The 26074-nt window shown below is 35.5% G+C and overlaps 2 protein-coding genes across 3 annotated transcripts in view; both read left to right on the forward strand.

Moving 5' to 3' along the window:
• Nucleotides 1-1698: 1698 nt before the first annotated feature.
• LOC130809895 (beta-1,3-galactosyltransferase 7) lies at nucleotides 1699-7408 on the forward strand. Its single transcript, XM_057675748.1, has 11 exons — nucleotides 1699-2076; nucleotides 2243-2339; nucleotides 2444-2502; nucleotides 2737-2942; nucleotides 3027-3090; nucleotides 5067-5139; nucleotides 5224-5344; nucleotides 5479-5566; nucleotides 5670-5795; nucleotides 6012-6121; nucleotides 6812-7408. The coding sequence occupies exons 1-11, from the start codon at nucleotides 1982-1984 to the stop codon at nucleotides 6958-6960; spliced, it is 1188 nt and encodes a 395-aa protein (XP_057531731.1). The 5' UTR covers nucleotides 1699-1981; the 3' UTR covers nucleotides 6961-7408.
• A 6124-nt stretch (nucleotides 7409-13532) lies between these two features.
• Nucleotides 13533-26074, forward strand: part of LOC130809896 (vacuolar protein sorting-associated protein 9A-like) — a 12570-nt gene continuing 28 nt past the window's right edge. Inside the window, exons 1-6 of one of the 2 annotated variants that reach the window (XM_057675750.1) lie at nucleotides 13565-13872; nucleotides 14751-16607; nucleotides 22619-22766; nucleotides 22853-23023; nucleotides 24047-24226; nucleotides 24902-26074. The exon at nucleotides 24902-26074 is cut by the window's right edge and continues 28 nt beyond it. In XM_057675750.1, the coding sequence (XP_057531733.1) occupies nucleotides 22695-22766; nucleotides 22853-23023; nucleotides 24047-24226; nucleotides 24902-25753 (1275 nt within the window). In that variant the 5' untranslated portion in view covers nucleotides 13565-13872; nucleotides 14751-16607; nucleotides 22619-22694 and the 3' untranslated portion in view covers nucleotides 25754-26074. Of the gene's footprint in view, nucleotides 13873-14750; nucleotides 16608-22618; nucleotides 22767-22852; nucleotides 23024-24046; nucleotides 24227-24901 lie in introns of both variants that reach the window. The other variant, XM_057675749.1, reaches the window with a different exon arrangement.

Below are 26074 nucleotides of genomic sequence, written 5' to 3' on the forward strand. Positions count from 1 at the left end.
AACATATATGTAGATGTATATATTTTAAAAGTAGTATCACACGTTTATTATGAATGAATTGATGCTAAGTACTCAGACTTTTCGGCAATGAATCATTCCGCCAAGAATGCAGTATGAATTTAATCAAAAACAAACAGACGATCATATTCAAATAAGGATGTTGCTATCGAACATTCAACACAATTTCAATCAAGTTCAACAAATCCATATCAAATTACATACTTCATTCGTTAAGTTAAACTACCGTCGGTAACTAAGAAGGCTTCTTAAACTTTCTCATAATCCTTTCAGTCTCTTCTTTCGTATGCGCCATATCATCCATTTGTCTCTTTAGATTAAATACCTCATCTTTAGGCTCTTTTTTTTTCCTTTTCAAGCCGTATTATTACATCTCTCTACCATTTTGTACCCTCCAGAGCAATCCATCTAAAGTATGTGCATCCTCATCCGTCAACCAAGTAGAAAGGGCAAGCAACAAATTCCCGCCCTGGATCGAAGTCGCTCCAATCTGTATTAATCTCAACTTCATAACCACAATCACAGAGCTCTTCAACACAATGCTCCTTTGACATCTACATAACACATATAATATACAAACGTAAGTAAACTTTCAAAAATAATATTAACATTTATAAATTGACATTAAAACTAACATAATACCTTAAGTTACCTTTAAAAATTGATTGAAAAGAAGAAGAATGATGCAAAATGGGTATAATGAAGTATGGGAAATGATGGAGCTATTTATAGAACATCATTACAACGGCTATTTTCACGTTTCTAACGGCTATTTTTCTAAATTACCAACGGCTACTTTAGTTCTCCAAAAAAAAATAAAAATTAAAGGTTAAAGTCGCTGTTACTAACAGCGACTGAATGAGTTGACTGGTCAACTCCTTAAGTCGCTGTACTAACAGCGACTTTGGGGTTTTAATTTTTTTTTCCTCATTCGCTATTACTAACAGCGACTTATCCAAACCATTGGTTTGGATGTACGGACGCTTATTTTGGGAAATAAGTTTTCACGGAGCTTATTTTGGAAAATAAGTTGTTTATTTGTCTTATTTTTTTCAAATTTTCACAAAAGATATTCCATAGGCCCTATAATTTTAGGAATCAAATGAGTCCAAATCCGAAAATTTGAAAAAAAAAAAGATTTTTTAATAACTTTAATCAAAACATAAGCTTTGGCCAAACTAAGCTAGGCTCGGTACGTAATCGCTGTTACTAACAGCGAGTACAAAGAAATGGTCAAAAAATTTAGTCAAGGGTAAAGTTGATGTTACTAACAGCAACATATGGGTTGACTGGTCAACTATAAAGTCGCTATTAGTAACAGTCCTTATACGTGGCTAAATACAACAGTCTTCTTCCTCCTTCCTCATTTCCCCTTTGGTTCAGTATTTAGGCACGCATAAGGTCGTTATTACTAACAACGACTTTATAGTTGACCAGTCAACCCATATGTCGCTGTTAGTAACAGCGACTTTACCCTTGACTAAATTTTTTGACCATTTCTTTATACTCGATGTTAGTAACAACGATTACGTACCGAGCCTAGCTTTGGGACCAAAAATGCTTATTTTAAAAATAAAATTTGGCCAAAGCTTATTTTTTGATTAAAATTATTAAAAAATTTTATTTTTTTCAAATTTTCTCCAAATCCTTGATAAAATAGTAATGGAGAAAAAACAGAGGCACGCACAGAGCAATTGAGCTAAAAACTCACAAAGACGCAATTCAACATAATTCTACTACTAGTCATATTTGCTGGAAAATTAGCTCATTTGACCAATAAACGTGTCTAAATTGATCAGCTGCATAAACACATCTACCCAGTTTTTCTCTACAAGATATTCCACCCAGCTCAATTCTCAAATTAACTCCATTGACAATTTTGACAACTTCCATGCCAAACTTTTTGACACAAAAAACCCCATTAAGTAAAACTTTATTTGCATTTTAAAGTATTTGTAACAAAATGATGAAGAGTCGGAGTACTGGAAAAATTTCCACAAAATGGATCCCAATTTTCTGTGTTTGTTTCTTCTTCATTGGCATGCTTTTCACTAACAGGTTTGATTTATTCACTTCTTGTGTTTTTCTCATCTGTGTTGCTGTATGTTCTTATAATTTTTATTTGATCTTGTAAAAAGTTGTTATCTTTTGTGAATTTGAAGTTATTTTAGCTTATTGGATTTAGATTTTAATTATAAAGATCAAAACTTTTTTTTTATCAAAGGTTGTGGGAACCACCAGAATCTGGGAGCAAGTTGATTTCAAGTCATCAGCAAAATGAAGAGCTTAAAGTGATTTGTGAGGACTGTGGGACTAAAAAGGTATTAACTTTGTCATTAGATTTAAAGTGTATTTTATTTTCTGTTATTGGAAATTAGGTTTGGAAATTGAAATCTGATGAAAAAGGCAATTTTTTGAGATGCAGAAACTTAGTGATGATAAAGATGTAATGGATGAAGTACAGAAAACCCATGATGCAATCAAGTAAGTGGTAATTGGTAGAATTTTATTTTTTTTGGGGTATAGGGTAGGATGAGGTAAAAAGAGGGCTATGGGAATGTGCAGTGAGAATCGAATGTCGATTCCTTTAAGAAAGTGGTACATGCTCCAACTGAAATGTGACCCCATTTTGTAATTGGTCAGAAGTGAAGGTGTGGAAGTATTTGTTAATGGAATTTAACAATTATGTTTTGTCTTAATGTTTGCGGGAATGTTTAGGTCATTGGATAAGTCTGTATCAATGCTTCAAATGGAACTGGCTGCTTCAAGAAGTTCTAAAGAGCTCCTTAACCCTAAGGAATCTTCTGGGACCATTACTCAAAATGTACCACCAAAGAAAAAGGTGTTTGTGGTAATTGGAATTAACACTGCTTTTAGTAGTAGGAAACGCCGTGATTCAGTAAGGGAGACATGGATGCCCCAAGGTAATGGGTTTAATTTGTTTCATTGCTATGATTGAATTGGATTTTGTTTCTATATATACTCATCTGGAAGCTTGTTTCTTTCAGGAGAAAAATTGAAAAAATTGGAAGAAGATAAGGGAGTTATAATTCGATTTACAATTGGTCACAGGTATGTTGTTTGTTATAACATATGATACTTCTCTCTCAGTTTGTGTTTTGCTTGGTTAGTCTGTATGTCTGATATAATGTAGTGCTCATGCATTGAAATGTCACATCTATACATTACCAAAATGTTAAGCAATATATGAGGGTATTGTTAGTTGATTTGTAATCCCTACATTTGAATATGGAATGGGGATATTATGATTTATGCCACATAGATAAATAGTCGGTTATAATCTTGTAAAGTGGTCATCATGCTCTCTTATGACTCGTGAGTTAAGCCTATAATATTCATTGTAATTTATTTTCCTGATATTAGCATTATATTGGGTGATGCGTAGGAAATCCTTTGAAAATGGGATACACTTGTCGGGGGTGATTCTTGATGTGGGTAAATCAACAAATCTAGTTTCCATAGTTCTATGAACTCAATCTGACTTACTTTAGTTGTAATTTGTTACATAGTACGTTGCTTCTCACGATGCTCTCATCCAGCGCAGCCTTTTCATTTTTGGGGGAGAGGCATTCAGATCTATGCTGTGTATCATATGTATAGGTGCTTTCTTATGAGGCTATCTGTTTAGAATCTTGAACATTTAGCAAGATTACGTTCTGTGCAATGTTTGGAAGTCACGTAAATATGTTCTACAATAATTGGAAGTATCGTTGCTATTGCAACTAGAAATTGAAGGAAAGCTTTTATATATATATATATATATATATATATATATATATATATATATATATATATATATATATATATATATATATATATATATATATATATATATATATATATATATATAAGCAACTAGGTTCTTTGTAAATTTTGATCCCTTTGTCTTCGTGGAGTTGTATTGTGTAATTATATATTGAAGCATTTCGTAGACATAAAAGTCTAATAAAAAACAGCACATTTGGATTGAAGACTAAATTTTTTGAAATGATTTATTTCTCAAAATGGTGGTGTTGTATTGGGGTGATACCATGAGTCAACCTAATTGGTTGGGGTCAGATTTAGCCAAGTCTTGTCCTCTTTGACTTGGAGTATATGGTGTGGTGAAAGTGTTAGCTTAGTTTAGTGAGACATGATGGAGAAGAGTGTCCGAGAATGCTTTTTGCCAAGGGTGCTTGTAACACCCCTGAATTTCCCACCCCTTAACGAACCCTGAATTTCCAACCCCTTAACGAAACCAAAACCGTAAAGGACGGGAGGAAATTCGGGTGTTACAGTGCTAGTCTATGGGGAGTGGGTGTTGTTAAGAATGTGCATGTCAACGTTGAAAGCTCGTGTCAAAGGGTGCTCAATGAGCAACTCTCCATGCTAGAACGAGCACATAAGGCAGAAGCTTCAACCTTCCAGAGGTGCGCTCGAACGAGTAGCTGGTCCTGTTGCTCCTCTGTTTATTTTGGCACTTCACATGTTCTTGTATGCTTTTGTTATCCATGCTCCACTATATAAGAAAACATATGTTAAGCCTTTTGTATAACAATCTAACCATTAGGTCAAACACATTAAACCTTACTTAGTCCTAAGAATTCTATGTCTCCCTCTCTACTATAATTCTACAAGAGTTCACAGTTTGAACTTCAAATTCTCATCCTATAATCAATCTAAGCAAGCCACCACCAAGAAGGACGTAGCTCACTTTGGGTAAACCTAGTAAATCTTTGTATCTCTGTTGATTGCTTTGTTTCACACGTAATTTGTCGATCTTTGCTCGCTTGTTTCAATATTCATAAAGACTTCCTACCATTGGTTTTGGGACTTGTCCATGCTTATTTAAGCTGGTCTCATTGCACAAACAAGTTCATTTCAACTCTTATAGTTTGTATAAGTTTTGCTGCGCCAATTGTCGCGTATTTTCAGACTATAAAGGACATTGAATATGGTAGTCACTCTCATCTATCTATAAAATTGATAGAAAATAATATCTAATGATTTTGAATTGTGTTCTGATTAAAATATACATTTTTGAATAGTGCTACATCTAATAGCATTCTCGATCGAGCTATTGACTCAGAGGAGGCTCAGCATCATGACTTTCTCAGGCTGGTAATATTTGTATCCCTAGTCTCATTATGCCGTTGTTCAAATTATTTTTTGATCATTTTTGATCTTTTTCCAAAACAATTTCAGGAGCATATTGAAGGATATCATGAATTGTCCGCGAAAACCAAGATATTCTTTTCCACCGCTGTTGCGAAGTGGGATGCTGACTTCTATGTCAAGGTGGATGATGATGTTCACGTCAATCTAGGTATATCTTTTGGATCATCCTTTCTGCTCTTATTAATTGATCTCTCTGCTTTGTTCCTCTCGCATGTACTTTACCGCAATAACTTCATTTTTCGGGTTGATTGTTCCATTTGTAATCTGTTGTATCATTTGCAGGTGTTTTGGCTTCAACTCTAGCTCATTATCGATCAAAACCAAGAGTTTATATTGGATGTATGAAATCTGGTCTCGTTCTGGCTCAAAAGTAAACTTCGAAGATCTCATATATTGGTCATCTATTTTCTTTTGTGCTTCTTGAGGAAGGGAAGAACTTCCAATCTCTCATATGCTTTTGTTTTGTTTTATAGGAATGTAAAATACCATGAACCGGAATTCTGGAAATTTGGGGAAGATGGAAACAAGTATTTCCGCCACGCTACTGGGCAAATTTATGCCATCTCGAAGGATTTGGCAACTTATATTTCTATAAATCAGTAAGATCGCATTTTACTTCATTGAGTGCTGTTATTATAATTTATGTAGCTGTAATATTGCTTTATGACTTGCATGTTGGCTTAGCCTTGAAATTTCTAGGGTTTTTGTACGACATAATATGGCTCGTTGTGAACGCTTGTTGACTGTTATGTCATTTCTTGGGATGCTTTGCTTGAAATTCCTAATTGAACAGTAAATGTATGTTGCAAATGCAGACCTATACTTCACAAATATGCAAACGAAGATGTATCGCTTGGTTCCTGGTTTATTGGCCTTGATGTGGAGCATGTTGATGAGCGCAGCATGTGCTGTGGAACTCCTCCAGGTAATAATTTGCTATTTTTTGTCATAGCATTGCAATATGTTGGATACATTTAAGTGTCAGATATCTGGTACAATGCAGAAGTAGATGTTATGCGTTTTGAACAATGTCACATGATTCGCAAATCTCCTTGCGAATCGCGAATCGTAAAAGCCAAATTATGGTCGGTTTTGGGCTATTCTTGGGAAAATTTGAGTGAATCGCGAATTCGAAAAACAAATTAGCTAGCGAATTATGTTACACTGGCTTTGAAATTGATGTGGGCTTGAAAAGCGAGATGAGCGCTTTGGGGCGACACTTTGATGAAGTAGTTGTGATGATAATGTTTAGTTCTTGTCTATCATTTAAACTCCCTATGGTTTGGCCATCCGAAATCTTGAATTCAGGCTTCCAAACTATGTTACTCGAACTCTTCATTTAACCACAGTACACATGTTGCATCGTCAACATTCGGACATTGTTCGACTCTTGGACACTCATTTTAAACCAAAATCATTATTTTCTTTTCACAAAATAGCCGCGTTGAACAACTTGTCACATACCCGAGCTGCACACAAATACCCGAGTCCAAGTAACATGGCTTCCAAATAAGATATTTTCAAAACATTGAAGCTTCAATGCTAGAAATGAAAAAAATCCTATAGTCAAAGTTGCATGCGTTGATAATCATCCGATATTTCCATGGCTTTGCAGACTGTGAATGGAAGGCACAGGCAGGTAATGCTTGTGTAGCATCATTTGATTGGAGCTGCAGTGGAATTTGCCAATCAGTCAATAAAATGAAATCTGTCCACGAAAAATGTGGTGAGGGCGATGATGGAATATGGGGTGTATTGTTATGATTTAAGTCTAACTACTTAATCGAAGGCTAAAATTACCGCTCTAGAGTTATGAGAAATGGATCGCACTGCACGAATCAGAGACGAGACAATTTGTTATGCAGGAACGATGCTTGACTTAGGGATTTGTTCGCCATATACAACAAGAGAACTGATGAGATACAGATTGCTCATACGATACTTACCCGCATATCTTTAGGACGTGTATGTAGGATTTGTAGCACATGTAATTGCTGACATGTATTTTCTTCAGGATCAGTTCATACAAATTTTGGGATTATGTATAGAAGGGGGTGTGCTTTAGGATGTGATTTTTTCTGGTTTGTTTTCATTTTGTTATTCTTTCGAGGCGCCCCACATAGGCATAACATGTCTGTTTTCTTGATGCTGTAAGGTTACCCTGTGTTGTAATTGAATTATTAATGAGATTTTCTAATCTAACTTATTCTCATGTGTTGGTAATTGCAGTATTGATAGGAGATTAGTTATTGTGTTACTAAAACCTTTCTTCATGCCTTGAAAGTTGCTATTCATGCTGCCATCGACATCATCATTATCATTGTATCTAGTGTATCCTACTTATAGAAATATATGACCTGGGTCTAGGGAGGGAAGGAAGATGACAACTTATATCGGATGTGGCCAAAGAGTCACTCGGCTCGAGAACGGTCCTCATAAAGAGAGATTCCTGCCATCGACATCGCTCTATATTTTTGCCTTTTCTTAAACATTGCACTTGGGCTGGACTTGCATTATTGCTGGATGGCTGGGAATTGTCGTCATCCGTTGGATGTTTTATATGCAACGCCAATGCATAATCATGGACATGGTTAAACAGTAGGAGATGGGAAGAAAAGAATTCATAAAATAAGCTTTGGCCTAGTTCTAGACTGTAGCGAATAGAATGGAAGCTTTCCAATCTACCCAAAAATAGAGAAGGAAAAGCCTCTACTATTTTCTAACATAGACTGATAAAGTTAAAAGTATATCTTTATTTATCAATTATCTAGGTTTTCCCTTGTTATCTCTAATGAATTTTAATCACTAAACAAAGTAGTAATTTCATGTACCACGTTGTTTCTAGGGCTAGGGCTAGGGCTAGGGCTAGAGCTAGGGTTAGAGTTTGGGCTTATGGGTAGGGATGGGCTAAAGGTCCAATACCTGATCCGGATCTGGCTCTATTGAAATCTATTCTCTTTCAAGGATATGGGTTTATTGTTTTTGGACCCTAAAGTTTTGAATTTGGGTCCGAATCTATAAGAAAATTTAGAGATTAAATTAGGGTATAAGTCTAATAGAAAATTCAAGGGTCTACATTTTAGATCCTTAACATTCACATATGAAAATATTCTTATTTGGGTGTCGCTCCAAATGTAGACTCATTTCGAACCCAAGCCCTAAATTGTCCATCCATACTAGGGGTGTTCAATGGGCTGATCCGCCATTTTGAGCCCTTATCTGATCTGATTTTAGAAGAGCTCTGTAAGGACCGAGCTGAAAACGGGTCGGCCCGAAAATAAGCTCTACTATAATTAAAGTTAAGCGGACTATAAAAGGGCTCAATAAGGATCGGAAGCGGGCCTTTGTAACTTCATGTATAATTTAAATATTGTAAATAACAATGTCAATGGGAATTATTATTATTTTTTCATATTTAACTATTATAAATGATAATATAATTGTTATAAATTGATAAATGGTGATTACAATAATTTTTAGTAATAAAAATGAGTCGCGTTGGGTCGTTTAAAGCCCATATTAAGTTTAAAGTCTCTTATCCAACTCGCCCATATTTACTTAAGCCCCACCCGATCCTTATCCGGCCCATCGAATATTCCTAATCCCTACCCTAAATTGCAGATCTCCACTCATGGGTATCGGGTAGGAGAGGAGAGTAAGATGAAACTTCACTTCCACATATTGTAATTAGTGGATTTAGATTGTGATTGGGTATACATTTTTGAGAACAAGGAAAGTATGTAATGAGAGAAAAAAAGGAAATAAAAGAAAAAAGAAAGAGCAGGAAAAAAAAAACTAAGAGATAAGATAAAATTTGAAAACAAATCAGACAAAAAGTTTATTATGTTTGGTTTTTCTCCGCAGAGCACTGATTTCCTTCTCCATGGCTTTTCTCCAATGATCACTTTTTAGGGCTTCTTCGACACTGCTCGAAAGTTTGGTTGCATACATTGTTGTGTTGAATGCCTTGGCACTCTGTGACATATTCCCTTCACCTGGTTGTTTTATAAGATAGCTCGATTGCCTTGCTTCATAATCCAGCTCATATCTCTTAGGAGGACACCTCGCGTGGTACGAGGTGGGAGAACATACGATATTCTTTCATCACCCTAATATTTAAGATCACTTGTCTCCTCACTTTCCACTACAACAGCTTTATCAGTCGGAATATCAATAAGGTTAGTATTAAGAGTTTCATGTTCATCGACTAAATGACTCACCTGATAATCGGACAGGATTGTTTGTGGTATGGACTGTACAACATGATGAGATGGTTATGTAGCGTTGCCTACTTGCTCTTTGGGTCTAGGTTTGACATCCATGGACTAGTTAGCCATCTGAGATCGGCATCTTGCTTCTCGCCCTGACATCGAAGATGATTGTAGTAGAATTTTGTTTCAATAAACTCACGATCCATGGTGATGTACATCCTTCGAGCTAAAGGGTCAAAACACCTATAACCTTTCTGATTTTTCCGCACCAAACAAAAACACACTATCTGCTCTTGGCTCAAGCTTATGGTGCATCCGTTTAGGATAATGAACATAGACTTTGCATCCGAAAATTCTAGGAGGCCATGAATGAAAAGAGGGTATTGATTGATAGATTTGGAGAGTTTCTAAGGGAGTTTTGTAGTTTAGAGCCTTTGTGGGAAGTCTATTGATGAGGTAATTGACTGTGGCAACAATTTCGGGCCAAAGGTAGGTTGGAACATGTGATTCAAGCATGATAGCACGAGTTATTTCAAGCAATGTTCTATTTTTCCGCTCAGCCACACCATTTTGTTGGGGTGTATCGGGACAAGAAGTTTGATGGATTAGGCCTTTACTAGTAATGAATTGGTGCATGTTTGAGTTGACGTATTCCCTACCATTATCAGTTCTCAAGACACGGGGGTGGGTCTGAAATTGGGAACAAATCATATTGTAAAAATTAACAAAAACTCCAAACACTTCAGATTTATGTTTAAGAAAGTAAATCCAGCTCATCTGAGTACAATCATCAATAAAGATAACATAATATGAGAAACCATGCATTTCAATTTCAGGAGCCGGGCCCCACACATCAGAGTGAAAAAGCATAAAAGCCAAATCGGTATTATTCATACTACTGGAATATGTATGTTTATGACTCTTTGCAAGAATACATGTTTCACATTTTAAATTTGAGTTTAACCCAGCTAAAACAGGAAAAAATTTCTCTAGATACCCTAGAGATGGATGTGCAAGGCGTTGATGCCAAGTCCACAGTTGTCTTTCCTTTGACCCGTGATCAATAACCGCTTTTCCGTTTTGAACCATCTCTTCCAAGTAGTACAGCTCACCTTTCTCAATACGACGCCCAATAACTTGTCCTGTCTGAACATCCTGCACAATACAATAACCAGGTTTCATGAGCACAGTACAATCAAGATATCTTGTGAGTTGGCTAACTGACAATTGTTTATAGGAAAGATCAAGAACAAACAAACAATTATTTAAGGTGAGATTTCTAGATAAAGAAACAGTTCCAACTCCTTCTACTCTAATCCCTTCCCCATTAACAGTTTTAATGAGGTTTTTTTTAGGTTAACATGTGTCAAAAAATCTTTAGGGTCATAGGACATAGTGACCGTGCCCATTGGCTATACTCTGGGTCTGTTTGTGATGGTGGTTCGACGATGATGTGATTGAGCTGACCACAACTACTAATGGCAAGTGCTTCAGCCTGGACCATTTGGTATGGTTTTGGTTTGTCAATTTTTCGGATATTGAAAAGGAAAGGGTGTTAGCTATGGTTTCAGTGGGTGGTTTGTTGGTTTTAATTGTGAGAACAGTTGCAACAATTGTCCCATTGTTACTGGCTGGTCTGGTGTGATAATGATTTTGCAGTCTCCATTTTTTCAGGTTAGGGAAGTTTTTTTTCTGGGGTAGATGATGAAGCCGCTTTGAACGATTTCTCCTCAGAAACATTCTGGCTCTGATACCATGATACGAAAAAGAGAACAAATTTTGGGGTTTAATATTTGTGTTCTATTATTTTTGTATATTCATTAATAACATCAGTATGGTTTATATTCACAAAAGCTATCTATGGTTGCCTAAAAATAAAAGGATTACAGAATATTTAACTTTCCTAAATACAAAATATTATTCCTAATATTATTTCCTTATTCTAACAAAGACAATCAAGGAGAAATTGTTGATCTTGATAGGGGACCCACGCAAAATAAATAGCACAATTATCTTTATTAGGAAACAAACCATAAGCCTTGGCAAACTCATTAATAGACCTCTAATGGATTGAAAAGTGACCAGATCATGCTTGCAAAAAATCAATACAAAAAAAGCACTTCAATCACCTCAACTTTAGCATACTTAGGATGAAAATGGAATGAAACAAAATTCAAGAGACCAAGCTTCCTACTAAAATACTCCACACATAGAGCAAATAAGAAAGAAGATAGGCCTAAAATCCTTAACATGATTAGCATTAGGGATCCAAGAATAAGAGAGACTTGAATAATGTAAATAGTAGCATATAGAAAATTATTGTCAAAAAACCCATCATTCCTTCATACAAATCCTCCTTGACAATATCCTAAACTTGCTTGAAAAAAATTAGGCATTAAAACCATCAATTTCCGAGCTTTTATGATACTCATCATAGCTGCATCAATCTACATCTTAGTGATAGGGGCAATAAGCATACAAGATTGAGATAAAGATACCAAATTGCCACTTCTCAAAGCAACAAAATCAACTAAAATTTGTGTTTGGTTTACAGAGCCCAGAAGTTGCTTGAAGAATTTAGTGATCATATCACCAATAACAACATGGTCTTTCACAATCACCCCATTTATTATCCACAAGCTTTTAATTATGTTCTGAGCTTGACACTCTCTAATAGAAGCATGAGAAATTTTGGTATTTTGATCCCTAATTTCAACCATTGGATACATTCTTTTTGTTGGAGAGCACTCTGTTTGCTGTTACTAATAGCAAATAAAGGTTTTACTTGATTAAATAAGGTCAAATATTTATTCATTGTTAGAACATATAAAACATAAAAAAGATGCCACGTTGTGCAGGTGAGCTACGATGTTTGAGGTATTTAAATTTGACATGAAATTCTATTGTTAAACTCCTTAAAATACAGCTCTAGAATTTGTTTAAATAAATTCCTGCTTGGCTAATCATCTAATTAATCTTTAGAAGGGTGAGGCACAAAACGAAACTTGAAAGTTTGAAGGTTGATAAATGGGAACATTCTGATCAACATCAACAGCTTTGTTAACCATCTCATACGGCATACCCATCCACAGTGAGCCTTCCATTGCGCTTTCAATTTTCAACCATTTTAGCTTGAAATTACCCTTCATTTTCATCCAATCTTTTACTTTGAGCATCCAATGTTTACTCTAACACCTACTATTGCTCTCCTTTATCTTTCAAACCTTCAAGTTACTCTAAAATTAAGAAGAATTTCAAGGTTTACGCAATGGGTGTCCTTCATTTCTTGCCAAAGATGTCAAGAATATCAACGATTCATTTGCCAGCCGTAAGTTAGCAATGAGGACTTAGGCAACTATGACAATTGTATATTGTAATGTAGACAAGATTTAAAAGACAAAAGTCGAGTTCATTTCTCATCCAACTTTGTAATTGATTTCTTGTGTAGGCATCAATTACAAGTTCCCTCAAGTCAAGAGATAGAAAATTTAATTGATTTAGAGAGTTTAACGATTGGATTCCATGACAAATTTAGAAACCTCAAACATCGCGGCTCACATAGTGACATCTTTTTATGTGTACGGGAATAAGAAGGTAGATGAAAATGGAGAAGGTACTGTATTTTAAGGAAAGAAGACAAAGATAAAAAAGAAATTTCACAAGTTAATGTATAATTAAATGTTTTTTGGGCATTAATGTTAGTGCAACTTAAATTCTAAAATTACAATGCTATTTTGTGGAATTTTTTTAAAGATTTGCTACCACTCGCTTTTCACAAAAGTACGTTGCTACCATGTAGAATATCTTTTTATGAATTTACATTCATTTAACAAAATTTGACTATCCGTAACACCCGAATTTCCTCCCTTTGAATTTCCAACCCCTTAAACGAAACCAGATTCGTAAAGTAAGGGAGGAAATTCGAATGTTACACTATCCAAAAAAATATTAAAATTTAGACTATGCCAAAAATTAATTAAACTCAGAGAAAAGTCCAAAAACATAAATTTCGAGTCCAATTTAGAGGTAGAGATAAAAGTGAAGGCGAAAAAAGTTCTAACTCATTTTAATCAAAGATAAAGTATGCACAATCTAATCCGAATTCGACCCATTATCATGGCCGAAAAGCTGGCTATTGGTGGATCAATTCTTGTGGGCTCGACTCACATTGACACCTCTCTACTCGTCTTGTTCTACTAAACACTTTTCTGAGTCTCAAGTCTCCACGATTAACAAAATATACCAACAAAAAAAAGGGGGGCAAAAGACCCATATTTAGCCATTAACTTCTCCTCCTCTCCGATATTACCTGGCTTAATACATTATACGTTGATCGATCAAAAGAAGGAACATTAATGGAGAACACTGAGATGTTCACCGCGTCAACGGTGCAACTTACATGGCATGATTTTCTTGAGCGGATGCGTCAACCCTCTGCCGCTGAATTTGTAAAAGCAATTAAAAGGTGGTTTTTTCTTTGTTATTCATCTCTCAAATTCTTACTAATTTTATATTCAATTTCTGAAATTTCCAATGTCTAAAACCTATGTGATTACATTTGAAATTAGCTTTTTTCGATCGGTTAATGATTGTATAATATGATAGAATATAAAATTGTTCCAGAATCGTAATGCGTTATCGATATATTTTTGAGTTTAGTTGTTTCCTAATCTGGGTTAGTTTTGTATTCTTGGTATGATTAGATTCTCGTTGTAAACTCTTATGAATGTGATAGTGGGAAGAATCTATATTCGATCTGCAAAATATCAAGGTAAGTAGATCAAGTAATGTGTTTTGGTTTCTTTTGCCTAGAGGCCAATGTTACCTAATCGGCTGATGTAAGAAGAATTAGGCAGAAGGTGGTGTTGCTTGATTAATATGAAGAGGAAGTTGGCAATGTGAAATGATTAGATTAGATGTATTGCATGTGTATATCTTGATTACATTTGCTTACAAGCCTCCTATTTATAGGCTCTTTATGTCGGTTAATACAAGAAATTTTTAGTTTACTAGACAAGAGTTTTCTAGTGACATGGTCTTCTAGTCTTTTCCTTAGCTTCACACTATACAAAATATCTAGATTTTTTTAGATTAGCTTTCTAACACTCCCCCTAATCTAAAAAATCTTGTACTTTAAGTTGTCTCCTGAATTCGATAAATTTATCAATTGATATAGGTTTTGTGAAAATGTCGGCGAGCTGATCCCCTGTCTTGCAGAATTGTAGCTCGATCTCTTTCTTGTCGACTAACTCGCGAATATAGTGATGTCGTATTTCGATATGTTTTGATCTGTTATGAAACACTGGATTCTTCGTCATTGCTATTGTTGACATGTTGTCGCAGAACATTGTAGCTGGTGTTCCTTGCTTATGTTGTAGATTGGTCAATATTATTCTGAGCCAGACTGCTTCACATGCTGCATTTGTTGCTGCAATGTACTCTGCTTCTGCTGATGATAGAGCTACCGTTGCCTGCTTTTTTGATGACCATGAGATCACCTTGGTTTCAAGCTGAAATACGTACTCGCTTATGCTTTTTCTATCATCCACGCTTCCAGTCCAATCGCTATCGGTGTATCCTGTGAGCTTGAAATCTTTTTGAGTCTCATACATGATTCCATAACTCTTCGTTCCCTTAATGTATCTGAGAATCCTCTTTGCTGCTGTTAGATGATCCTTGCTCGATTCACTCATGAACTTGGATACGATGCTAATAGTGTTGACTATATCTAGTCTTGTATGTGGGAGATAAATGAGAGAACCGACCAAGCTTCGATACATTGCTCCGTCGACTTTTGGTTTGCCATCATACTTTGATAACTCCTCATTGATTACCATTGGTGTAGCCAGCGGTTTACACTCGTTCATCTTGAATTTCTTGAGAAGGTCTTGATTAAATCATTGTTGGATGTGTGCCTTTATAGATTAGATCATCCACGTACAGGCATAAAATGAGAAAGTTATTACCTTGCGTCTTGATGTATAGTGAGGGTTCACTCGGACTCTTGATGAAACCATGCCGAAGAAGATAATCATCGATATTGCTCTTCCACGCTCGAGGCACTTGTTTGAGTCCGTAGAGTGCTTTTCGAAGGCGGTATACTTTGTCTTCTTGGCCTTCGATGACGTATCCCTGTGGTTGCTTGACGTACACTTCTTCTTCGAGTTCTCCATTTAGAAATGCTGATTTGACATCGAGCTGAAAGACTGGTAGCTAATGTTGTGCTGCTAATGCCAAGTCTGTTTTGATTGTCTCCATGTGGACAACTGGTGCATATGTTTCGCTGAAGTCGATTTCTAGTTGTTGCGCATATCCCTTTGCTACAAGCCTTGTTTTGTACTTGTTGATGGAGCCATCATTGTTATGCTTCACCTTGTAGACCCACTTGAGTCCAATGACTTCCTTGTCTTGTGGCTCGTCTACAAGCTCCCATGTGTGATTCTTCTCGATCATTTTGATTTCTTCGTTCATAGCCTCGATCCATGTTTTTTCTTGTGCTGCTTCTTGAAATGTTTGTAGCTCACTAGAGAAGAGAGCCACCATTGCTTGGTCACAATGGTAATCTTGTAGCCATGATAGCGGTTGTCGATCCCTTGTTGATCTTTGGGCTTCTTGATGTTGAGGAGTTGAGCGTGATGTTTGGCTTCCTGAGCTTGGGGATGATCTTGTACTTCCAAGTGTGCTTAGACTCGGAGATGATGGGTTTGTTGGTTGGTCTGCTCCGTCTTCTTCTTTTGGATCTCTTGGGAGAGTATCTCCTTCACGAGCTTCAATTTCTTTTTCTTTTTACGTCCATTCAGCTGTTCGTCGAAAATTACGTCTCTTGAAATGATTAACTCTTTGGATTTGGGCTTGTAGAGGTGATATCCTTTTGTTTCGTGACTGTATCCAATGAATATGCATTTTTCTCCTTTCTCATCGAGCTTTTCCCGATTCTCTTTCGGGATATAGGCATAAGGTACGCACCTGAACTCTTTGAGGTGCTCTACTCTTGGCTTTCTCTTGTCCCGAGCTTCATATGGTGTTAAATCCTTAACTGCTTTTGTGGGAGATCTGTTGAGGATATGTACTGCCGTGTGGACAGCTTCGGCCCAGTATCTTTTGGGTAGATTTTTACCCTGCATCATGCTACAGGCCATCTCCCCTATAGTGCGATTTTTCCTTTCTGCGACACCATTTTATTGAGGTGTGCGTCTTGCTGTAAGTTCTCTTTTACTTCCATGCTTCGTACAGATCTGTTGAATTCGTTGCTTGTAAATTCTCCACCACGATCCGTTCTAAGAATCTTAAAAGAATGCCCACTTTGATTTTCTGTGAGGGTTTGAATTGCATAAAGTGGGAAAAAAGCTTTTGATTTTTTCTTTTGAAAATATACCCACATTATGTGAGAGTAGTCATTTACAAACAATATAAAATATCTTTTTTCGCCAAGGGACAGATTCTTGGTAGGACCTAAAATATTTGCATGAACAAGCTCTAGAGGAGCCTTGGCCCTCCAAGATATTGTAGGAAATAGCAATCTATTGTATCTTGCCATATGTACAGCCTTCACATATTTTTCTTTCATTTTTTATTGATGGTAGACCAATTACCATTTCTTTTTGTTTTAATAGTTTTAGATTGTTAAAATTTATATGCTCGAATCTTAAATGCCATAAAGTGGATTCATCATGTATTGAGGTTAAAGCCAATTTTTCTTCAAATGGCATTTTTAATGGAAATATTTTGTTGGGAATCAGTTTGACGGTTGTTATTATCTGACCCTTATTTTTATCATAAATTTGACATTTGTTCTCAAATTTAACCATATAGCCTCTTTTAATTAATTGGCCAACGCTTGATAAATTTTGTGCAAGCTCGGGAACATAGAAAACTTCACGAATTAATTTTGATGAGCAATTTTTTGTTTTAACGACGATTGTCCCTTTTCTGGCGACATCTTTTTTACAGTCGCCAAGTGTAATGTGTGTTTTAAAATTTTCGTCTGACAAAATAATTTTTATCGCCAGTCATGTGATTTGAACAACCACTATCAATATACCATGCATCATTTACTTTTTCTTGTGCATATAAATATTTATTCTTCGGAATTATTATTTTCGGAATAGTTTGCTTCTTTTGTTGATACCAACAATTTTTTTCGAGGTGAGTGTGTTTTTTGCACCTCGTACATTTATAACGGCAATCATTAGTATTGTGGTTAGTTTTTTACATAATCTACAATAAGTGCCAATTTGATTATTTACTCGACTCCCTTGATTTTTAAAATTTCCTCTCCCCCTACCACGATTATATGATGTTTTTCCTTTTTCATAATTTTTTCCATGAGCATTTTTATTTTCACTATTAGAAAATTTTAATTTAGTTTGAAAAGTTTGTTCTAGCGGTTTTTCGTTAAATCTTTTTAATCTATCTTCATGTGAAAGTAGTGATCCCATAAGTTCGGGGATACTTAATTGAGATAAATTTTTCTTGTTAACTTCTTCTATTGTCGTGGCGATAATGTTATATATCTTTTTTGAGAGACTCCTTAATATTTTTCGAATCACATTTTCATCTTCTATTTTACCACCATTCGATCTTATTTGATAGACTATATTAGTGACTCGGTCAAAGAATGAATGTATTGTTTTATTTTCTGCCATTAGTAAATTATCAAATTCTCTCTATAGAGATTGGAGTTTAAAAAGAATTACCCCTTTAGAGCCTCTGTATTTTGTCTTCAGGATCCTCTAAGCCTCCATAGCTGTTTTTGCGGGCATGATTGTTGTAATTATTGCCTTGTCGATTCCAAGATATGATAGGGACATGCATAGTTATCTCTTATCCTATTTTGTTTATATTGTTTTATTTTTGTTTCATCCTAAGATGACTCTTTGGTGTCATCTTTGGGTGGTTTCTCATAACCTTCTTGTACTAATTCCCATAAATCTTGGGGGTAATGTGAAGTCTTTTTTTTTTATTTTGTGGTTAGAGGCTTAATTTATTGTGGAGTATATTGGTTAATGTGTTTTGGTTATGTGGAGGTCTTCGTTTAATTTGCTCTTGATACCAAATGTAAGAAAATTTAGGCAGAAGGTGGTGTTGCTTGATTAATATGAAGAGGAAGTTGGCAATATGAAATGATTAGATTAGATGTATTGCATGTGTATATCTTGATTACATTTGCTTACAAGCCTTCTATTTATAGGCTCTTTATGTCGGTTAATACAAGAAATCTAGACATTACTATTTCTAGAGCTTTCTAATACAATATTAGTTTACTAGACTAGAGTTTTCTAGTGACATGGTCTTCTAGTCTTTTCCTCAACTTAATTCTATTACAAAATATCTAGATTTTGTAGATTAGCTTTCTAACAGCTACATAAGTCACTGTATGTATTTGTAATACATTCAAAATGGCACAAAAATTAGTCCACTGTAGCTTAAAATTCATTTGCTTTAATTCACAATCTGTTCGCGGACGACTGCATTCGGTAACACTTGTCTAGACAGGTATTTTGGAAATATTTATGATGGTGATCGAGCTTTTTGCAATTAATTTCCTCCTTGGCTTTCAATATTTTGGGAGCAATAGTTAATGAGAAATCTGAAGAGTGTCCTAGGACTTGGCTATAAAGTTGGCTATAAACTAGTGAAGTTTGATATCAGTGATTTAAATAAAATGGATGGGATCATAAAATATTACAAGATTTTGATTTCTAGAATGACTTTGAGTTTCTAGCACTTGATCTGTGGAACTCCCTTGTTTAATGCTTTTTTTCTTGACTATTAATGTAGTGTCATTGCCCGATAATGTTTTAAAGTAATATGATGTATTGCAAACTGTTCTCCTTCGTCTAAAGTAAACAGTTTATTGCTTTTACATTATTTGAACTGTCGATTGGGGCTTCTTTTATTTGATCATGAGCTAATCTTTATCCAACCTCTTGATCAGTGTCTGCGTGTTTCTCATAAAATCTTGTGAAGCTATTTGCAGCTATGTTATTTGGATACAAATCAAAGTGTTGGTTTGTCTAATAGTTGGACTTGTCAATGCCTGAAGTTATGCAGATATAATCCTAAGTTTGAAATAGACATACACACAAATATTTATGTCCTTATGTACAAATTTAGTATAACATGCACTATTATTTTTTAGAAAATAAACAATAATAGTGCATGACCCTTAATCCCACAAGATTGGGTCGACTACATGAACTAACATATCAGTTTCAATGGTCGTCCATATGGATTGTTCTTCTCTATTCATTCTGATTTTCTATCTTCTCAATACGTAAGTCTAAGACGTTCATGTCTTTTTCTACTTTTGTCCTTCAAGTCATTTTCGGTCTTTCTCGCCCTCTTTTTAAGCATTCCGAGCTCTAGATTTCTATCGTCTAAACCGGTTCGCTAATATCCTATCTTTGCACATGTCAAAACCATCTTAAGTGATTTTCTTTCATCTTTCCTTAATATTTGAAATTTTGTGACTCCAACTCTTGTTCGTGTTATTCTAACTTAGCATTTACCCTCTCCTTGGTCTCATCAAAACAATGTCATCAACAAACAAATATGCACCAAGACACGTCTCTTTGTATCGAATGCGTTATGTCATCTAGGATCGCTGTGAAAAGAAAGGGGCTTAGGAACAAGCCTTGATAAAGGCAATTATGATTGGAACATCATCTGCTACCACTCCACTTGTCCTAACATTCGTCTTTATTTCTTGATATATTTCTTGCACTATATTAATCTATTATTTGGGAATGCACTTCTTTGTCATTGCCTACCAAAGTATTTCTTTGGTACCTTGTCGTATGTTTTTTTCCAATTCAATAAAAACCATGTACAAGTCTCTTTTTTTCTAGCCCTATGGTACTCTGTCATTTGTCTCATAAGATGGATTTCTTCTATTGTAGATCTCCTTGGTATAAATCCAAATTGACTTTTTGATATGGAAGTAAATCTCCTCGTACGTATCTCTTTGGCTCTTTCCCATAACTTCAGACTCATGAGTTTTATTCTTCGATAGTTAGAAAAATTTTGGACATCTCCTTTGTTCTTGTAAATAGGCACTAGAGTGCTTTTTTTCCGGTCATTAGGCATATTGTTTGTCCTCAAAATCTTGGTAACTAACCATTTAGCCAAGTCACCCTAAAACTCCTTAGGCATCACCATACGTCAATAGTCTCCATCTTTTTCTTTAGCTTCATTTTCTTTAAAGCCCCATTCACCCCTAATTTTTTTATTTTCGCTTAAACTCTCTATTTTCATTTAAGGGATTGATTGTGGTGTCCCCTACAACATGTCCTTGTGCTATATTAAATAACTCATCAAAATACTTCCTATATCGATTCTTAATTTTCTCGTCCTGAAATAGAATATTCATATCCTTATCCTTAATACACTTAACTACACCTATGTTATTAGTTTTTTCTTGTCTCCTCTTTGACATCCTATATATATGTTTTCTCCTTCTTTAGATACGAGTTTGTGAAATGCCTCTTAAAAGCTTTTAATTTTGTCTTGCCGACAACTACTTTTGTCTTGGTTTTGATTTCCTTATACTTGGCTAATTTTTCTCCATTCATCTATTTTTCTAATGCAATATAACATTTTTCCTTGATATTTGTCGTGACCTCCTCATTCTACCACGTCGTATCCTTCTTTATCACGAAACTACCACTAGATTCCCTTAAAATCTCCTTAGCTATTCGAATGATGGAATTTTTTTTATCTTTGTCCTAATATTCTCTGCATCTGAAGCCATCTCCATTTGCTTCTTTAATAACTTTCTCGGCAAAAAATTAGCATTATTCTCTTTAATCTCCACAATTTAATCCTATGTTCTTCTTTTGCTTTCTTTACTTTTGGTCTTGCCTGAAGGTGAACATCTAAGATAAGGAGTTTTTGTTGGGTGGCTAGGCACTCTCCTGGGAGAACCTTATAGTTTAGGCAACTACCTCTATCTATCATCATTGTCAAAAAGTAGTCAATTTGGGTTGTATTTACTCTACTTCTAAAAGTCATAAGATGACTATCTCTCTTCTTAAACCATGTGTTAGCAACCTACAAATCGTAGGAGAAAGCAAAATCCAAAATAGACTCCTTTTCTATATGCCTAGTTCCATAGCCAACACCTTCATGAATGTTTTCTTAGCAACTACAAAATACCCCTACTTGCCCATTCAAATCACCTTCGATATAGAGCTTATCATTTGTACACTATTTTCACTTGTGGTGCGTAGGCACTTATGAAATTCAAAATCTCTTTATCATATACAATTTTCACTCATATATTCATATCTTTCTTCCTGCATATCTATACTACATCATTAGATGTTCGTTCATCTATAATGACACTAACTCCATTTCGATTAGTATCTTGTTCTGAGCACCACAATTATATTCCTGTCTTTCACCTACTATCAATTTGGCCCTATCTCTAACCTATTGTCTCTTTTAAGCATAAAATGTGAATTTTTTTCCTTTCAATGATATCCACCAGTTCTAAAAATCTACCATTCAAGCTACCAATATTCTAAGATTTGATTCTTGACCTAAGACTTTTGATTTTCCTTAACCTCCTATGCTTAAACCCTATATGCCCTTGATCCTTTGACACCACACTTGGGTCTTGTGGTGCGTCGTTTCTAGATGACGTTCTAGTATAAGCTGCCATTGCTCATTTGACAGCACACTCGGGCAATGTGGCTCATCACTTCTGGACGACGACCTAGCAACCTTTGCTAAGACGACGACGACCGCGTCGCTAAGTAGGGGACGCCCTACGAGTAATGTTTTTTGGTTTTTGGTTCATGTTCATGTCATTACGAAGTATAGGTAGGTTTGCTTAGGATGAAAATATGAAATGCTTGGTGGCTAAGAGGACATGTCTGCTAGCTTCGTTGAACAGCTAAAGTTTCGAGGCACTCTGAAGTATTTTTCACTCGGTTCATTGAACTGATAAAGCATACAGGACTAATTAGCATAGTCTTGATATTTTTTTGTTTGCAAGTGTCACTTACTGAATCTCTTAGCTTGCCTCTTACTGGTCTGTAATTAAGTTTCTACTGCTAAGAACGATATCTGTTAAGGCATCTTTCTAAGTTAGGTTCCTCAGTGGTCGTGTTGGGTCTTTTGGCCATTTTTTCTTCCATTTATACTTGTAAGTTGTAACCATTCATCAATAAGTTTCAGGCTGTAAGTAGTGTAATTTCTTATGGCAGTTTCATTGTCTCCTTCTTGAATAATCCTCCTGATCCAGAAAAGGATAGTGCCGCTGTACAACAATTCTTTTCCAACATGGAAGCAGCTTTTAGATCCCACCCTCTTTGGAGTGGTTGTTCTGAAGAAGAGCTCGAAAATGCTGGTGAGGTGAGTTATGTACTTATAATTGATGTATACACTATATTCCCCCCAGGTTGATCTCTGTTCCAACCATTTGCGAATTTCTTTTACAGGGACTAGAGAAGTACGTCATGACAAAGCTATTTTCTCGTGCTTTTGCTGCATTTCCTGATGATGTAAAGATTGATGAGCAGCTTTCTGAAAAGATTGCTTTAGTTCAACAATTCATTAGGCCAGAAAATTTGGATATCAAGCCAACCTTTCAAAATGAGTCATCATGGCTGGTTAGTGTGAACAATAGATCATTTTGAGTTACCTGTACAACTTGGTCAACACCTTTTTTGATATTCTTATTTTTTAAAATTGTCATCATGCAGTCAATCCCAAAGTTTTTGGAATTATGACTTTGGCATTATAGTTGCTGTTGTGGTTGGATACCACCTCAGTTCTTATCAACGGTTTCAATTAAATGAAGTATTTAATCAATTCACACAGCACTTGACAACGTTTTCAGTGAAAAAAATTCAGTGAAAATCATCATAGTTTTGTGCAATGGTTTGTAAAATATCTCAAGCTCTGTTGTTTATGACTAAGATATGTCAATATGCAATGTTTGGAAACAAATTACAGATACAAAAGTAAGATTGACAAAAACTTCACAACTTTAAAAACATTTTTTCTTTTCATCTTGCAATAATGGACTTCACTCTTTCACTGATATGCAAAATCTCTGGGTGCTTTTTGACTTATGAGTATGTGTCTCGGCTTGATTTGGCAATGCTGAACATCAAACTTCTTCATTGTTATTTGATTCTCTTCTTGAGCCATATGTTAGGCTGTGGCAATGTGCTATAGTGGACTTGACAACTTCATTGTGACAACTTGACAAGCTTTCATAATTTTGGCATCTTCTGAGCGTCAAACTTCTTCGTTGTTATTTGGCATCTTCTTCATTGTGTTAACCTGACAAGTTTCAGAATTTAAAAGTACTAAAACTAATTATAGAGGACTTAAATTTTTCATGTAATCGTCATCGAAAATGTTTTCTTGGTTTTGTACATTCTCATCTTCAGTGGTCATAGCATTAGTTTCTACCCCAAACGCATTTTATTGTATGTTTGAGCAATGAAGCATTGAAATTATATGAAGTAAAGTTATAAAAATGCTTTGAAATGAATATTAGAGAAGCAAAAAATATAAAGAATTAAACTGTTTTTCTTTCATTTGGTACTCAACTAAAAGTAACATATCTTAATTCTTTAGTCGTAACACACTGGAAGTATCTTTTTACATATTGATCTTCACAGCTGGCGCAAAAAGAGCTGCAAAAGATTAATATGACCAAGGCACCTAGGGAAAAGCTCGCATGCATTCTTAACTGTTGCAAGGTGATTACTAATTTGCTACATAATGCGGCTGTCACTGCAAATGAGAATCCCCCAGGAGCAGACGAATTCCTTCCAGTGCTTATTTATGTCACTATAAAGGTTAGTCCCAAGTTATTTTAAGTATTTTTCCCTCTTTCTAACTATAAAGGTTAGTCCCAAGTTATTTTAAGTATTTTTCCCTCTTTCTATGTTGCATGTCTTGCTTTGATTTTCACATTATTTATGTAAAAAGAATGGAAGAAACAAACTCATTTTCAGATTCTACGGAACTCAAATGTCTATAGTTGTAATGAAATCAGAAGCACTTCGAGATATGCTGCTACAAGTTAATCTTTATATCATCTTTTAGAATTATAAGGAACTCAATCATTTGCTTAGTTTTAAATCTTGGTTTATGTGGGGCAGTGCGTTCGCTATGCAAACTGGTGTCTAGGATGGTAGGAGAAAATTAACATCACTAGTTTGCAAATGATATGGCAGAGGTCTTGAACTTGAACGCTCTTGCAATGCAAGTTGACCTCAAAACACTGAGCTTTGGATCAGGCAACTTTGTTGATAGTTCATTTTTTATATGTTCTTGATCATCTTGTAAGGCATCGATGATCTGTGAAAAAACTGACAAAATTTCAGCCTTCAATATGTTTATCTTTATAAGAACTAGAAATAGGTTGATGTTCTACTTCAGTATGGATGCTTATGGTATTTTAATGAATAGAAGTAACTTTTTTCGCTCTTGTACAAACTCTTACAATTTTTCACTACAATGATGTTTAGGCAAACCCTCCTCAGCTTCATTTGAATTTGCAATATATTCAGCGGTACAGACGTCAGTCTAGATTGGTTTCAGAAGCAGCCTACTACTTCACTAACATTCTCTCTGCTGTATCCTTCATCTCAAACATTGATGCACAAGCTCTTTCAATGGATGGAATTGAATTCGAAAGGAATATGGATTTGGCTCGAGCACATCTATCTGGTCTGGATACTGATTTTCAACCAATTGCAAGTGCTGACAATACTTCTAACTCCAAACCCCTGGGAAATCAACAAAGTCTGCCTTTGAACGAAAATGACTCCACAAGACAACAACAAATGTCCTTAGAGTCTTCTGCAGCAAAATCTGGAAGCCAGGAGGATCCTTCAATTAAGGATCAGCCATCAATGACAAAAAATATGTCCCTATCCGATTTAGAGGAGAAAGGTGCAACAAAGATTTTGAAAGAGGACCTAGTTGACAATGTTTTCCAGAAGTTTCCATATGTATTTGCTAGTGTTGGAGATCTAACATTGCGTGATGTTGAAGACTTACTGAAGAACTACAAACAGCTTGTATTCAAGTATGTTTGCCTTGCCAAAGGATTGGGAGTTACACCATCACCTTCAACCTTTTCTATTGATAATGTGGAAGGATCTGAACTAAATAAAGATGTAGAAACTGATGAACAAACACATGATGTAGCTAATGAATCTCTAGATGCGTATACCGTAACATCTGAATCTAATCCAGAACAAGAGAACAATGTTAATTTGGCAGGTGAAGTCTTGGCTTCACCTAAGGAAGGCTCGGAAGACAGCACTGAAGCAGTGACAGCACCAACCAAAGAACCACTTGAAGACGTACAGTGATGGTTCTTTGTAGTACTTCTAAATTGATGGACAGGTACACATTTTAGGTTATATCATCTGTTGTTTTGCCATTTTATCGGAAAATTTTGCTGGTTAAGCTTGTGCAGTTACCTAAGCCTTGGACACTGAGATAAGTTCCAAGGACTATTTTAGTCATTACATCAGGGGAGAATTGAACATGACATCTCTCAGTCAGATATCCAGAAATTACCCTTTTAAGATTCATCTTTGATCTTCGATACTGTATTATGGTAATGTATATCCTGGTACAGTTGACGACGTTCACAAGTTTGTATTCTGTTGCTGAATAGAAAAATGTTA

This window comes from Amaranthus tricolor, chromosome 4 (genome assembly GCF_026212465.1).
Source record: "Amaranthus tricolor cultivar Red isolate AtriRed21 chromosome 4, ASM2621246v1, whole genome shotgun sequence".
Taxonomy (NCBI): domain Eukaryota; kingdom Viridiplantae; phylum Streptophyta; class Magnoliopsida; order Caryophyllales; family Amaranthaceae; genus Amaranthus; species Amaranthus tricolor.

What these genes read in the sequence shown, in the direction of transcription:
- LOC130809895 (XM_057675748.1), top strand. Translation starts at nt 1,982, where the DNA reads ATGATGAAGAGTCGGAGTACTGGAAAAATTTCCACAAAATGGATCCCA. An exon ending in CGATTTACAATTGGTCACAG is followed by an intron (nt 3,091 to 5,066) that starts GTATGTTGTTTG and finishes ATTTTTGAATAG; the next exon opens with TGCTACATCTAATAGCATTC. An exon ending in ATCATGACTTTCTCAGGCTG is followed by an intron (nt 5,140 to 5,223) that starts GTAATATTTGTA and finishes AAACAATTTCAG; the next exon opens with GAGCATATTGAAGGATATCA.